The sequence below is a fragment of the Amborella trichopoda genome, chromosome 1 (assembly GCF_054954075.1).
Source record: "Amborella trichopoda isolate Santa Cruz 75 chromosome 1, AtrichopodaSantaCruz75HAP2 v2.0, whole genome shotgun sequence".
NCBI classification, from domain to species: Eukaryota; Viridiplantae; Streptophyta; class Magnoliopsida; order Amborellales; family Amborellaceae; genus Amborella; species Amborella trichopoda.
This window is the reverse complement of record NC_142336.1, coordinates 8,812,280-8,825,964: the sequence shown is the minus strand read 5'-3', so window position 1 is coordinate 8,825,964 and position 13,685 is coordinate 8,812,280. Positions and strand designations below refer to the sequence as shown.

The 13,685-nt window shown below is 40.4% G+C and overlaps 1 protein-coding gene across 1 annotated transcript in view; it reads left to right on the top strand.

The window, feature by feature from the left end:
- KEG (protein kinase KEG) overlaps positions 1-12,886 on the top strand; it is a 37,178-nt gene extending 24,292 nt beyond the window's left edge. The window contains exons 10-16 of the mRNA XM_011628195.3: positions 7,002-7,126; positions 7,529-7,633; positions 7,981-8,214; positions 9,131-9,464; positions 9,976-10,164; positions 10,647-10,952; positions 11,301-12,886. Of these exons, the coding sequence (XP_011626497.1) occupies positions 7,002-7,126; positions 7,529-7,633; positions 7,981-8,214; positions 9,131-9,464; positions 9,976-10,164; positions 10,647-10,952; positions 11,301-12,560 (2,553 nt within the window). The 3' untranslated portion in view covers positions 12,561-12,886. The remainder of the gene's footprint in view (positions 1-7,001; positions 7,127-7,528; positions 7,634-7,980; positions 8,215-9,130; positions 9,465-9,975; positions 10,165-10,646; positions 10,953-11,300) is intronic.
- Positions 12,887-13,685: the final 799 nt, after the last annotated feature.

Below are 13,685 nucleotides of genomic sequence, written 5' to 3'. Positions count from 1 at the left end.
CAAGTGGAGAGTCCCCCAACAATAAGTCCCTCCACGGTCTGGTGCTATGCCGCTCTTTGACAGAATGCATATTTTATTAACTAATCCCCATACACGATGGAAGCACTCCTCCATACTCTCAATGCACTAGCACCTGTGTTATGCTTTGCGAATCACCCTGATTCGTAAATCGTATGTATCTTGAACATGGCACTGCCAAAGACCTTGTTGTGTGAAGCGGCACCACTGCTTATGGTGCAAGTCTAACCCCTAGGGATAGGAATCTCGTCTTCCAAGGCACTAGTCTTTTTCCAAAATTTTCAACCATTCCATCCAATGTTAAAAAACTTGGCCATGGCCAGGGAACAAAAAAAAAAGAGCATAATATAGGCCAAAGCAGGTGCCCTAGGCGGACATGTTTCTAGGTGCCTGCTTGGGTAGCCAGCGGCCGCTCAGGCGGGTTCATAGTGCCACCCCCTTTAAAAAAAAAGGCATAAGCCCCCTTAAAAAAAATAAAAAATAGTTAAGGCCTTGCTCTATCTCTTGCAGGCCCATGTGCTCTCTCTCTAAATATAAGAAGACGAAGAAAATGAATATGGCATCCAAGTGTTCAATGCGAGGCTTCCCCCTCTTTCTCTCTCACATGCACACACACACATGGACCCTTAATCTCTATCTCTACATAGAAGAAGAAGGAAAAGAAGATGTCCTCCAAGTGTTCGATGCGAGGCCCCTCTCTCACAGACAAAGAAGATTGCATGCAAGCATTCGATGCAAGGCCTCTCTCTCTCTCTCTCTCTCTCTCTCTCTTACAGACACACATATGGGCCCATAAGTTCTCTCACTACATCTAAGAAGAATAAAAAAAGGGTGACCTCCATGTGTTCGATGTGAGGCGTCCCCCTCTCCCACACGGACACATATTCCTTCTTTCTGTACATATACGAAGAAGAAAAAGATGAAGATGTCCTCCAAGTGTTCGATGCGAGATACTACACATACACACACATCTTTAGTATAAGGAGGTCACAATTACTCCTAAGCATTAGATGTCCAATGGGATGGCTAGGGGTGTGTCACAAAGTTCCATAAATTTTTTGTTGCCCATTGAATTTAGTCGCATGTACATTTATAACCATTTGATTTGAAATTTGATGGACAAGAATGGCTGTGACCTCCTTGTACTAAAAGTAAATGGTCTCTTTGTATACTTTTCCTATATATATATATATATATATATATATATATATAGGGAAAAGATCCTGTCAGCCCATGGGCTGATAGCTACAGTGTCAGCCAATGGCCCAGATTGAATCTGGGCCTATCTGATGGTCACGACCTCATTTCGTGTTTAAATTTTCATTTTTTTTCCACAAATCCAAATCACTTGAAATTTAGAGCGTTTATTCTTAAAAAATAGAAGAAACCAATAAAAATATAAAAAAAATAATTCGCAAAATATATTAACCAAAATACCCCTGAAACATTTTAGGGGTATTTTTGTCAATTTTATTTTGCGATTTAGTTTTTATATATTTTTATTAGGTGCGCCTTGATGAGAAGAATGAACTCCTAAAATTTCAAGTGATTTGGATTTGTAGAAAAAAATAAAAATTCAAATACGAAATGAGATTGTAACCGTCATATCAGCTCAGATTGAATCTGGGCCATTGACTGACACTGTAGCAGTCAGCCTGTGGGTTGACAGAATCCACTCCCATATTTATATATATGTATGAGTAATGATCCTATGAGTCCCTTACACACATGGGCTGCATAGGACCCCTCTTTATCACCGTCAATCTCTTTCCACATCTTGATGAGAGATAAGGTGCCAAGTCACCTGGTGAATAAAAAAAAATCAACCGGTTGAAACGTCAAAGTTAGAGAGAGAGAGAGAGGGGTCCAAATGTTGCAGGCAGTCACAATTCTCAGCCTTCTTCGTGACCACATCAACCCTAGCATCAATGGCTCCTCCCCCTTTGCGTAATGACCCTTGGCCCAGTTGTTCCCAGCTTTGTTTTGCCCAAAAAACAAAGATATCGAGCCTGAAAATTCGATCAAAAGGTCTTGTTCTCGGACTATCCATGGTGCTCGGTTTAATGTCCCCATTGTATGAAGCAGTGGATTCCATCCGTAATCATTCGAGACAACCTCCCAAAGCTTGCCATTGGTTCCACATTGGCCTACTTGGATATGGGAGATTTCTTTAATTTTGGGGATCTGGGGTGAGGGAGAAACACACCAAAGATTTGGGTTTTAGAGAGAGGGCTTTCTCCCTCAAGAAAAAAACACAGGAAAGATTGGGTCTTTTGCAAAAGAAACTCTTTCTCTCTGTCTCACACACACACTCGATAGATTGGGCTTTTGGGAGAATGCCTCCCCTTCTTTCTCTTAATGCAAGATTGGGTTTTTGTGAAGGTTCTGTTTATTGCTTTCATATGAAAAAGAACAAAGAGAATGGGTTTTTGGAGTAGGGTTGCTTCTTCTCTCTCTTGGAAACTTAGGAGAAATGGGGTGATGGGTGGTGGGGATTGGAGAGAGAGAGAGAGAGAACAGGTAGCAAGTGCTGGTGTGTATGAGATGTTCGGCAGGGTTTATTTGAGGAGAGCGAGAGCAGGGGATATATTTTTGAGAGATGGGGGCAACAACAGTTGCTCAAAATATTAGAGGGGAGCAATGCTCAAAAAGTTTCTCAGCCCTCCATCACTCAAGCAGCCATGGACCAACTCCTTAACTTGTATTTGGAAATACAAAACACAAGCCACTGCAGAGGAGCCCAACCATCATAGGGGAACCCATCCGTTACCACCACCATATCCTTTGCAATTGGTCTGGGAAGCAAACAATCCAACACAAATGCAATCGAACACAAAAACCAATATGAGGGCATGCAACAAGTCAACAAACCCTAATAGAAAGTTTGCAGGGAGAGTGGGATTGCATAGAAAGCTCGAAAGTTTGATTTTACTTGAGAGTGCGATTGCACAGAGTTTTTTTTTCTTCCTGCCTTTGACATTTCAAACGGTTGAGTTTTATTTCTTTACCTGGTGACTTGGTACCCTATATATCATCGAGATCTAGATAGAGATTTCTCGGTGATAGAGCGGGGTCCTATGCAGCCTATGTGTAGAGGGTCTCATAGGATCCTTACTCTTATTATGTATCCATAATTAATCATAACAAATATTTACTATTATTATAAATTTTAGAATGTTAGAAAATACTTTTTTGTCTTTACCATGAAGTAGAAATTCCACTTTTATCTTTTACAAATTTTTTAATAAATTTATATTTTATAGTGTGAAGTTTAAAATTTTCCAAGATTCATGATTAATTTTTATATTTTTACTAAGAACTTTTAATTATCGATTTTTTTTTATGTATTTTCATATTTCAGACTGACGTGCGAAGCACGTAATCCAAATAGTAGTTCCCTAGAAATAAAGTGAGAACAAAAATTTATCCCTTGGGTCTCTGTCTCTCAAAACACCTTCTCTCTCTCTCAAAGATCGAAAACACCGCCTTTCTCTCTCTATATATCTGTTGCTCTCTCTCATCTCCTTGAGCCCTGCACTGACCTCGCCGTGCTCCGAGGATAGCCGCCTTTTGGGAGACCCTGGCTGTGGTGTTGCTTCACCAACCGTCTGATTGAGAGACCTTTAGGCTTCAAGTAGCGAGGGTTCCCCAAGTTGCACCCCCTATCTCGAGATAGATAGGAAACCTCCAAGAGCTGTAAGGTGGCGATGACAGGAGACGAAAATGCCAGTCCCAACCGTCATTGCTTACCTCGAAAAGATGACAGGAGACGAAAAGGCAAGTCCCAACCATCATTGCTTATCTCGAAAAGGTATGTCTGCCCTTGATCTACCTGCCTTTTTGAGGATTTTCCTATCGAGCCTTTCCCTGCATCCCACCTTTTTAAGATAGCCTTCCTTTCTTTGGGCTTTTCTATCTGGTTTTGCTTGTTCCTTGTCTCTTTGCCGTTATCAGTTTTCCAAAGCCTTGGAAGCCCGGAGGGTACAATTTTGGAAGCCAAACACTAGCCGATAGCCATTCGTTCTCTGGACTCAGTTCCGGCTTGGGTGGTTAAGAACTTCTCGGAGTGGGAACTTGCGGTCAACTGTGGCCATCTTACTGTGAAAGTGCCTTCACAGAATGCTACACTAGAACACCTTTATTGGGTTCTTCTTTTTGCTGCTTGCCTTGGCAATCCTATTGTGGTCACTAAATCCTCCTCAGAGGATGATGACCTTTCTCCCCGCTCTCGTAATTGAACTAATAACCATATAGGAGAATGAAAGTTCAAGGCAAGGCGGCCGAGATGGTTAGTGCCATGAAGACTATAACGGTCTCCATTGTGGTGGTTGAAGAGGCCATTGGGATTAACGATCTCAACTGGAACCTGGCGCCCAAAAGGAAGAGAGTTAAAACATAAAGAATTATCATCCAAAGGAATACGAGTAAATAATTTCGTCGCGCTAATAAAGTTCAATACCACACATCCGAATTAAACTATATTTATCACAAGTTCACAACCGCAAAACCAATATAAGCACTCTTATATATATATGGGAAAGGCTGGCGTTAGCCCACTAACTAACAGCTACAGTGTTAGCCAACGGTCGAGATTGAATTTGGGCCTGATCCAATGGTCACGATTGTATATTGTATTTGTATTTTTATTTTTTTTCTACTAATCCAAATCACTTGAAATTTTGAGTATCTATCCTTAAAAATAGGATAATCTAATAAAATAATAATAATATGCGAAAACTAAATTGACCAAAATACCGTCAAAGCATTTAAGGGGTATTTTGGTCAATTTATATTTTACGAATTATTTTTTTAATATTTTTATTAAGTGTGCCTTGATGAGAAGAATGAACGCCTAAATTTTCAAGTGATTTGGATTTGTAGAAAAAAAATGAAAATTCAAATACGAAATGAGGTTGTAACCGTCAGATCAATTCAAATTCAATCTAGGCCATTGGCTAACACTGAAGTTGTTAGCTCGTGAGCTAACGCTAGCCTTTCCCTTTTTATATATATATATATATATATATATATATATATATATATATATATATATATATATATATATATATATATATATATATATATATATATATAGATAGATATATATACACATACATATATACATACATACATACATATGGGCAATGATCTAATGCAATGGTTCTATCATAGTATAATGCAACAACACTTCTAGAAAACCATGTTTGTGGTATTTGTAGGATCCAAAATTTTGCACATACTCTCTCTTCATCTCAATAATCAATCCAAAAAAAAAAGTTTAATTTGAACCCTAGATATGGTCAAAATGAGTCCCTTCTAATAACGAATCTAGACCATTCATTTGGTAAATTTCTATATCTTAGCCTTTCCAAACTCAAAATCATTTTTTTTCTATTTTAACATTGTTCATCTAATGATAATAAAGTCATCTAAAAAAATTGGAAAAGAAAAAATCCTTTTAAGGCCTAGAGCATCTTATCAAAATGGATGGCCTATGTTAATTGGACTAAAAAAGTACTTTCTGGGTTGCGTTTTCAAATTTTTCTTTTTTGTGATTATTCATTAGAATAAAAAGAGCGTATATTTTAAATTTTGGATCAAACAAATGGCCCTAACATGGTTTTTGAAGATTATTGCATTATATTACTATACAACCGTTGCATGAAATCACTGCCATATAGGTATATATATAAAGAGAGAGAGAGAGAGAGAGAGAGAGAGAGAGAGTTGATACCCCGATGAATCACCCCCTCTTGTAGAACTTAGTAAAGCTAAGACATCTGTGGTCACAATGTCCCAAAACTGGTTAAACAGGCTGACCCAATGCATGTCTAGGCCCAGGTCAGCACTGCCTTCGGTATTCCCACTTCTTTGAAAGGTTTTCCAACCATAAACCCCTCTAGTTTGGGATGAATTTAGGTTTTCCATCCTAGGCCTTGATTGGTTCCGTCTTGAGGAGAAGTTTTCTAAATACTGGGTAATAACAGACTTTACTTCTACTGGCTTATTGTAGATGCGATCCCCTAGACTTACGTGGACTATGGATTGGCTTCTCTTCTACAGTTGGCAATCTTGTGGAACAATATAGTACTTGGTCTCCATCTTTGTGCCTTTTAATTTTGGACCTTTAATACCGGATTATTTCTTCTTGTCTGAGGCCATTTGATACTCCACCTTAGCCTTAGACCTATCCGTTTCGGCGATTTGTGACTCCTCCAGGAGATCCGGTTTGCTATCTTCTGGAGGAGGGATTCCTTCCTACTCTGGAATTCACCGAATTTTTTTCCTATTCCAGTCTTTCAGTTTGGTTTTGAGGAACTGCAGCTTTTGGCAAACTCTGAAACCTATCTAACCTCCGACTGTGTAAGACAACCACAATTGTGCGAGTAAGTTTCTGGACTTTCTTTGTTATCGCTTTCAATTCCAAAAGGTCTCCTACCACATTGAATGGCGCTGATTGTATCAGTATCTCACCGGATGGGAGTGGGTCAGATGTCAGCTTCAGCGGGGCTTCAAAATGAGCACCAGGGAGTAATCCTTCCGACTCCTTGGAAATCCGGAATTGGTCGAGCTTGGACAAGGTGGGGCTCTCAGCATGGTTTCACCATGAAAATGAGGCACCATTAAGAAGTAAATCCATAAGATTGCTCCTGAAACAGACTCTGAGAAGGCTGATGTGCTTCCATTTACCCATAACTTTGGTGATTCAAATTGAACAAAAATCTAAAATGTCAATAAGGGGATAGGTTGCGCTTCACCTATCCTATTGCTGTTGTTTGGAATGGTTTTATGAGAAAAATATTTTTTGCTCAAAGATAGTAGGCCTGCTCTTGGATGATTTTCTGACATGCAGTAGTAGTTGTCATGAAGAAATAATAATATAACATGCAAGACTCCTTATCTTAACTTTGAACTATTATAATTTAATGAATATTATTGTGCTGATTTTAATAATGTTCCTTCACTTGGATCTTGATACTTAGGATGATGAAGGTGATAATGCTTTCCATATAGCAGCCGATATGGCAAAGATGATAAGAGAAAATCTGGAATGGATAGTTGTCATGCTGCAACAGTCAGATGCAGCTGTTGATGTTCGAAACCACAGGCAAGTCCTTTCGTGGTAGTAGCTTCCTGATTGGCGGTGTATTCTATGGCATAAGTCACAGAAAAGTATAGTCCAGTGGATTACCAAAACCGTACTCAATTGACATTTTCACTGTCCAATGGAATGATTGATGATGTTGTGAGAGTGGGACCCATCAGACTAGGAAATGATCTCAATGGTGGGCCCCTCTCTCGCTGTCATCCTGCATGGTGACCCATATCGACTTTGGCTTTTCATAGTCCATTGGATTATATTATACTGTTCCTTTAGTCATTTTATTGCTTGTCATTAAAATTTGTCGATGATCAATTGATCATAAAGGGCAAAGAAATCTTCCACTAAAATTTTTTGATTCTTGGGTTGGGTTTTTGGGACTAATTTATCTTCCTTCTATATGTGCAGTGGTAAAACTCTTCGGGACTATTTGGAGGCTCTTCCTCGAGAATGGATATCTGAAGATCTTATGGATGCACTTACAAATAAGGGAATTCAGTTATCCCCAACTATGTAAGTAGAGAGGGGGAAGTATACTATAATCCAACTGGTTATGGATAAACCATAGCCCACATAGGATTGTGGTAATGGAAAAGAGTGTGACTGGCCATTGGGGTCATTCTTATTTTGGTGGGTCCCACTCTTCATCGCCCTCCATCATTTTAATGTAGGGTGATGACCCTTTGGATCTTGGTTTTTGACATAGTCTAGTGGATTATAGTATACTTTCCCATTTGTAGAATTGAGATGTTCCTTCATTGATGCTTGTCTATTGGAGTCTTGAGTCTAGGTATTATGTTTTCCTTTTCTTTATATGTGTGTACTATTTTGAATTTGACCTTGATTTGGGTGGTGCTTAGATTTGATGTAGGAGATTGGGTGAAGTTTAAAAGAAGTGTGAAGACCCCAGCCTTTGGATGGCAAGGTGCAAAGCATAACAGTGTGGGTTTTGTCCAGCGTGTACCAGATAAAGACGCACTAGTTGTATCATTTTGCTCTGGAGAGGCTCGTGTTTTGGCAAATGAGGTTATTAAGGTGATTCCTCTTGACAGGGGACAGTATGTGCAACTGAAAGCAGATGTGAAAGAGCCCAGGTAATTCATTTGATCCTCTACTGTACTAATACTTACATAGCTTCCTTTTTTTTCCCTTAAGGCAAATCTACTGATGATTTGTCTGTGTTTGTGATTTTGGCTTGGAAGCCTTTGTCATTGATTGTTGATTTTGTTGAGAAAATTACTTCTCACATATGAGTCATCAGAATTTAAGGGTGTATTCCAACACTGACATATGCTTACCGTGATTGATGCACTCTCTAAGGTTGTTAGACACTGAAACGATGCATGCTGTGTCCAATATATGTACATATGTATTGATAAAAAAATGTTTGCCTGTTTGGGGCATTTTTGCAGCTGCGTATATATGCTCCCAGATCATTTAGTCCAGCTACGACACATTTGTTTCATTATACTTATGCTGCAATCTAAATTTGATTTGATTTATTTATCTAAGACTAAATATGGAAAGCCCACTATTTCGTTTCTTTTTCTCTTTACTAGTAATACTAAACATGACTGTCGGATGATCTTTTTATTTTATTTTGTTTCTATGTTATTAGGATCCAGTACCCCTTCTCTCCTTTTGATAGCCTTTAAGTTTTCAAGCAGTTACGCTCTTACCTATTATTTCCAAAGATAGCGAAACGCTCCTAATTATGTTAGTGAGAACCTATCAAAGTCAAATATCAAAGAACGACCAATATATCCTTCATGACTTGTTTGATAGTCATCCAGTGTTCCAATACTTAAAAGTGGGATTCCTTTATTATTCAACTTAGTTAACTCACTTGAGATTGACATTTATCTCAAGCTCTTTACCTATTATTGTTTTTTTGTTGTGTGTCTGGGTTTTATACGAACTCGTCAATATATTTCTACTTCTTTTCCCTCTACATATTTAGCTTTATCTGTTAAATTGACAAAGAGTCTGGCCTTCCAATTTGGTAATCAGATTTGGGTGGCGAGGTCAATCTCGTGATAGCATTGGAACCGTTCTCTGTGTCGATGATGATGGGATCCTTCGGGTAGGATTTCCTGGAGCTTCTCGAGGATGGAAGGCTGACCCTGCAGAGATGGAAAGAGTTGAGGAATTCAAGGTGGGAGATTGGGTCCGAATTCGGCCCTCTCTAACAAGTGCAAAACATGGGTTGGGACCTGTAACCCCTGGTAGCATTGGTATCGTTTATTACATAAGACCTGATAATAGCTTGTTGCTTGAACTGAGCTACCTACCAAATCCATGGCAATGCGAGCCAGAGGAAGTTGAGCCTGTTGAACCATTCAGGGTAAATGATGGCATCATTCATTATCTGTCTGAACTTTTTTGTATTGGGATTACACTACAATTTATGTTACAATCCTATGTAATATGATAAACCATAGTCAATTGTGGTCATCACCATTCAATGTTAAAGAGTGAGGCCCACCTGGGGTCATGTCCAGTGTGGGTCCCTCTCTGTCCATGACCATCGTCATTTCATTGGATGATAATGAACCTGTTGTGCTATGATTTCTCGCAGGCCATTTGATTCTATTATACGCATTGCTTTTATTCTTTGCTTGTAATTACTGTTCTTGGATTATTGTTGTTTTTAGTACTTTGATTTGCATTGCCATTTTCAGTACTTTAATTTGTATTCTTATGAATATTTTTTGTGTAATTATTTCTTTTGTTGTACACTTAATTGTTTATAGACATAGTTGTCTCAAAAAAAAAAAATCATATTTTTACCTAGTTCACATTCACTTCATTGAATATCATGTGTTAACACCTGGATGATGCATTTGCCATTTCAGATAGGCGACCAAGTCTGTGTGAAAAGGTCCATTGCAGAGCCACGATATGCATGGGGTGGAGAAACCCATCACAGTGTAGGAAGGATAAGTGAGATAGGGAGCGATGGTTTGCTCATAATTGATATTCCAGGGCGACCTATTCCATGGCAAGCTGATCCTTCAGACATGGAGAAGGTGGAGGACTTCAAGGTTGTGGTGATCAAAATAACATACACACACACACACAAATACACACACAAATATAGTGGAATAATTAGTGAAAATATGTATAAAGTGGAAAACTGTAGTCCATTGGGGTCATCGCCATCCATGTTGATGTAGACAGCGGAACTCACCTGAGTGGGGCAAGATCCCAATGGTGAATACCACTTTCCATTGCCATAAATGACATTGGACAGTGATAACTCCAATGGACTAAGGTTGGTGGGTATCCTCTTTCTATCATCGTCCAGGTGTCCGTCATTTCATTGGTTGGTGTCGGCAATTCGTCCAATGGTATATGCATTACCTTGTTTCATTGCATTATAATCCAAGTTTCCAAATCATTGATTTCATTTTTGTTTTGTCTATTGTCATGATCATTGTCATAATTACTGCTATGGGTTTTCTGCGATGAGAACACTTCTTTTATTGGTTCTTGTGGGGGTAATTGTACATGTCACAATGAGCAGGTTGGAGATTGGGTGAGAGTGAAAACTTCAGTACCATCTCCAAAGTATGGGTGGGAAGATGTTACCAGAAACAGTATTGGAATAGTCCATAGCATAGACGAGGATGGGGAAATGGGTGTGGGTTTTTGCTTTCGGAGCAAACCTTTCTCTTGCTCAGTCACAGACATGGAGAAGGTCCCGCCCTTTGAAGTCGGGCAAGAGATTCACATTGCGCCTTCTATCACACAGCCCCGACTTGGATGGTCTTCCGAGACCCCGGCCACGACTGGGAAAATTGCAAGGATTGACAAGGATGGAACCCTAAATGTGAGTTTCACATTCTTCCACATGTACATAAGGGTATTCACTTTGGTTAAAGGTTTTATTGTTAATAAAATCATTTTTAGAAAAGTATCGTGTATTGCAAAGCACTGTCGAAAACCATACCCAATTGAGTAATCGTCATCCCATGAAATATTTGGGTGATGATGATGGTGTCCTGCGCTCACCATCAACTCCAATTTAATCCATTAGACAGCAATGATCCCCAACTGTGGTTTCTTTAGTCATTAGACTGCAGTATACTGTTTCCCTCCCAACTTTCATATTTACATCCTTTATTGGGACTCCAGGTTAAGTAACCAAAGTTGGTAATTCTTACTTATTTATATATAGGTTCGGGTTCTCGGAAGGGCCAGCTTTTGGAAAGTTGCGCCAGGGGACGCTGAGCGACTATCTGGGTTTGAAGTGGGTGACTGGGTCCGGCTAAAGCAGAGCCTTGGCACCCGGCCCAGCTACGACTGGCATGGTATTGGCAAGGACAGCTATGCGGTGGTGCACAGTGTCGGGGACACAGCCTACCTCGAGCTCGCCTCCTGCTTCAGGAAGGGCCGGTGGGGTGTCCACTACAATGATGTTGAGAAAACATCCTGCTTCAAAGTAGGACACCACGTCCGGTTTCGACCTGGCCTCTCTGAGCCCCGATGGGGGTGGCGTGGCGTGGGTCCTGAGTCCAAGGGTGTTGTGGTGGCTGTGCATGCAGATGGCGAAGTGCGCGTGGCCTTTCCTGAGCTTTCTGGGCCTTGGAAGGGTGACCCCTCTGACTTCGAGAAAGAAGAGATTTTCGAAGTTGGAGAATGGGTTCGGATTCGAGATGATGCCACAGAACCAAGGAATGGATGGAGATCTTTGAGGCCTGGAAGTGTTGGGATAGTGCAAGGCTATGGAGAAGCCATGGCGAATAACGGGGAGGTTGAAAAGACAGTGTTGGTGGGGTTTTGTGGGGAACAAGAGAGATGGGAGAGCTCTCAGAGTGAGCTCGAGAGAGTGGAGCCTATTACAATTGGACAAAAAGTAAGGGTCAAGGGGTGGGTGCGGCAGCCGAGATTTGGATGGTCGGGAAATAGTCATGCAAGTGTGGGCACAGTGGTAGGGGTTGATGCTGATGGTAGACTTAGGGCATATACTGGAGCTGGGGGGAAACAATGGGCTTTGGACCCAGCAGAGGTGGAGACAGTGGAAGAAGAGGTCTTGCGTGTGGGTGATTGGATTAGGGTTCGGGACTCGGTAGAGACCCCTGTGCACCAATGGGGTTCAGTGACACGCTCGAGCATCGGTGTTGTATATAAAATGGGGGAGGGAGAAAATGGGGGTGAGCTAAGAGTAGCATTTTGTTTTGTGGAGAGGTTGTGGGTTTGTCGGGCTGAGGAGGTGGAGAGAGTGAGGGCTTTTAGGGTTGGGGATAAAGTTAGAATAAGGAGTGAGGTTGTAGCGCCAAGGTGGGGTTGGGGTATGGAGACGTATGCGAGTAGAGGAGAGGTTATGGGGGTGGATGCTAATGGGAAGCTGAGGATTAGGTTTAAATGGAGGGAAGGGAGGCTTTGGGTCGGAGACCCTGCTGATATTGAGCTTGATACGGATTTGCCTACCACCTAGTGAATGGAGAGAGACTTATTTATTGTTCGTGTTCATGAGATGGAGGGCTCGAGTCCACAGTTTCTCATTCGCCCTACTTCATTTGTGACCTCTCTCTCTCTCTCTCTCTACATGCTATATGAAGAGGGGCCAAGAAGGGGATCACAGTTGAATGTGGCAGGGTTCTTGTACCAATAGATGTATCATTTGAAATTCTGCCCTGGTGGGATTGGTGAATTATTTGTTGTGTATAATAGTCTCTCCCTCTCTCAGCAGGCGTTTGTAAAAATTAAAGGGACCTATAGAGTCCCTAGACAATGATATTGAAAGTTTTGATCATCTGTTCACTGCCTGTGTAATAAAAGACACTAGTCTACGCACCGACTTGTAGTTGCCCCAGTAGCTCTTGTACCATTTACATGGGATACATGATCCAGGCATGCTCATCAAAAACCAAATTGTGTACCATTCATTTGACCACCTGCTGATTGCTATGAACCCCTTTAACCTGGTTTTGGTTTTGCTTTTGCTTGGGCTGGTTCGGTTGGCAAGAGGGAATCCAAAGTGGATACGAATCGTGATCAACAGTTAATTTCATTGAATTTTTGTTTAATTTGAGGGTCTCTAGAAAATAGAAATGGTGAATTAGAAATAATAGAAATCAACCAAGAGTCTCGTGGGGGAGTGCCAAGTTAGATAACAAAACCTATTGAACAAAGTAAGATGATATTCCTAATTCAGGGTTCAAGGCATCAGTTGAATGGGCCGGTTGGAAAGCAACGGCCCGATTTTTCGCCTCCATTCCTTAATGAGTGACAACACGGTGCAGGTTAGCTTTATTATTCATTGGTGAGCCCGTTTGGTAATCCACTTTTTTTTTTTGAAAAAGTTTGTATAGAAGCTTAATTCATTATATTATTTCATAGTAGATCTTCTTTTTATTTTTCTTTTAAGCGGCGTAAAGAAATCTTTAAATATTTCACCTGTCTCTCTTCTTCTCTTATTTCTTTCTTTTATCGATTTTTGGCTATAAAAATTAGTCCCAATAAATCTGTTTATATCATTTCAACCGAAAAATGTTTTTAATGGGTGGAAAGGGAAAAAAATGTTAAAAAAGTTTTTGGGTTGATATAGTATAAAATTTTT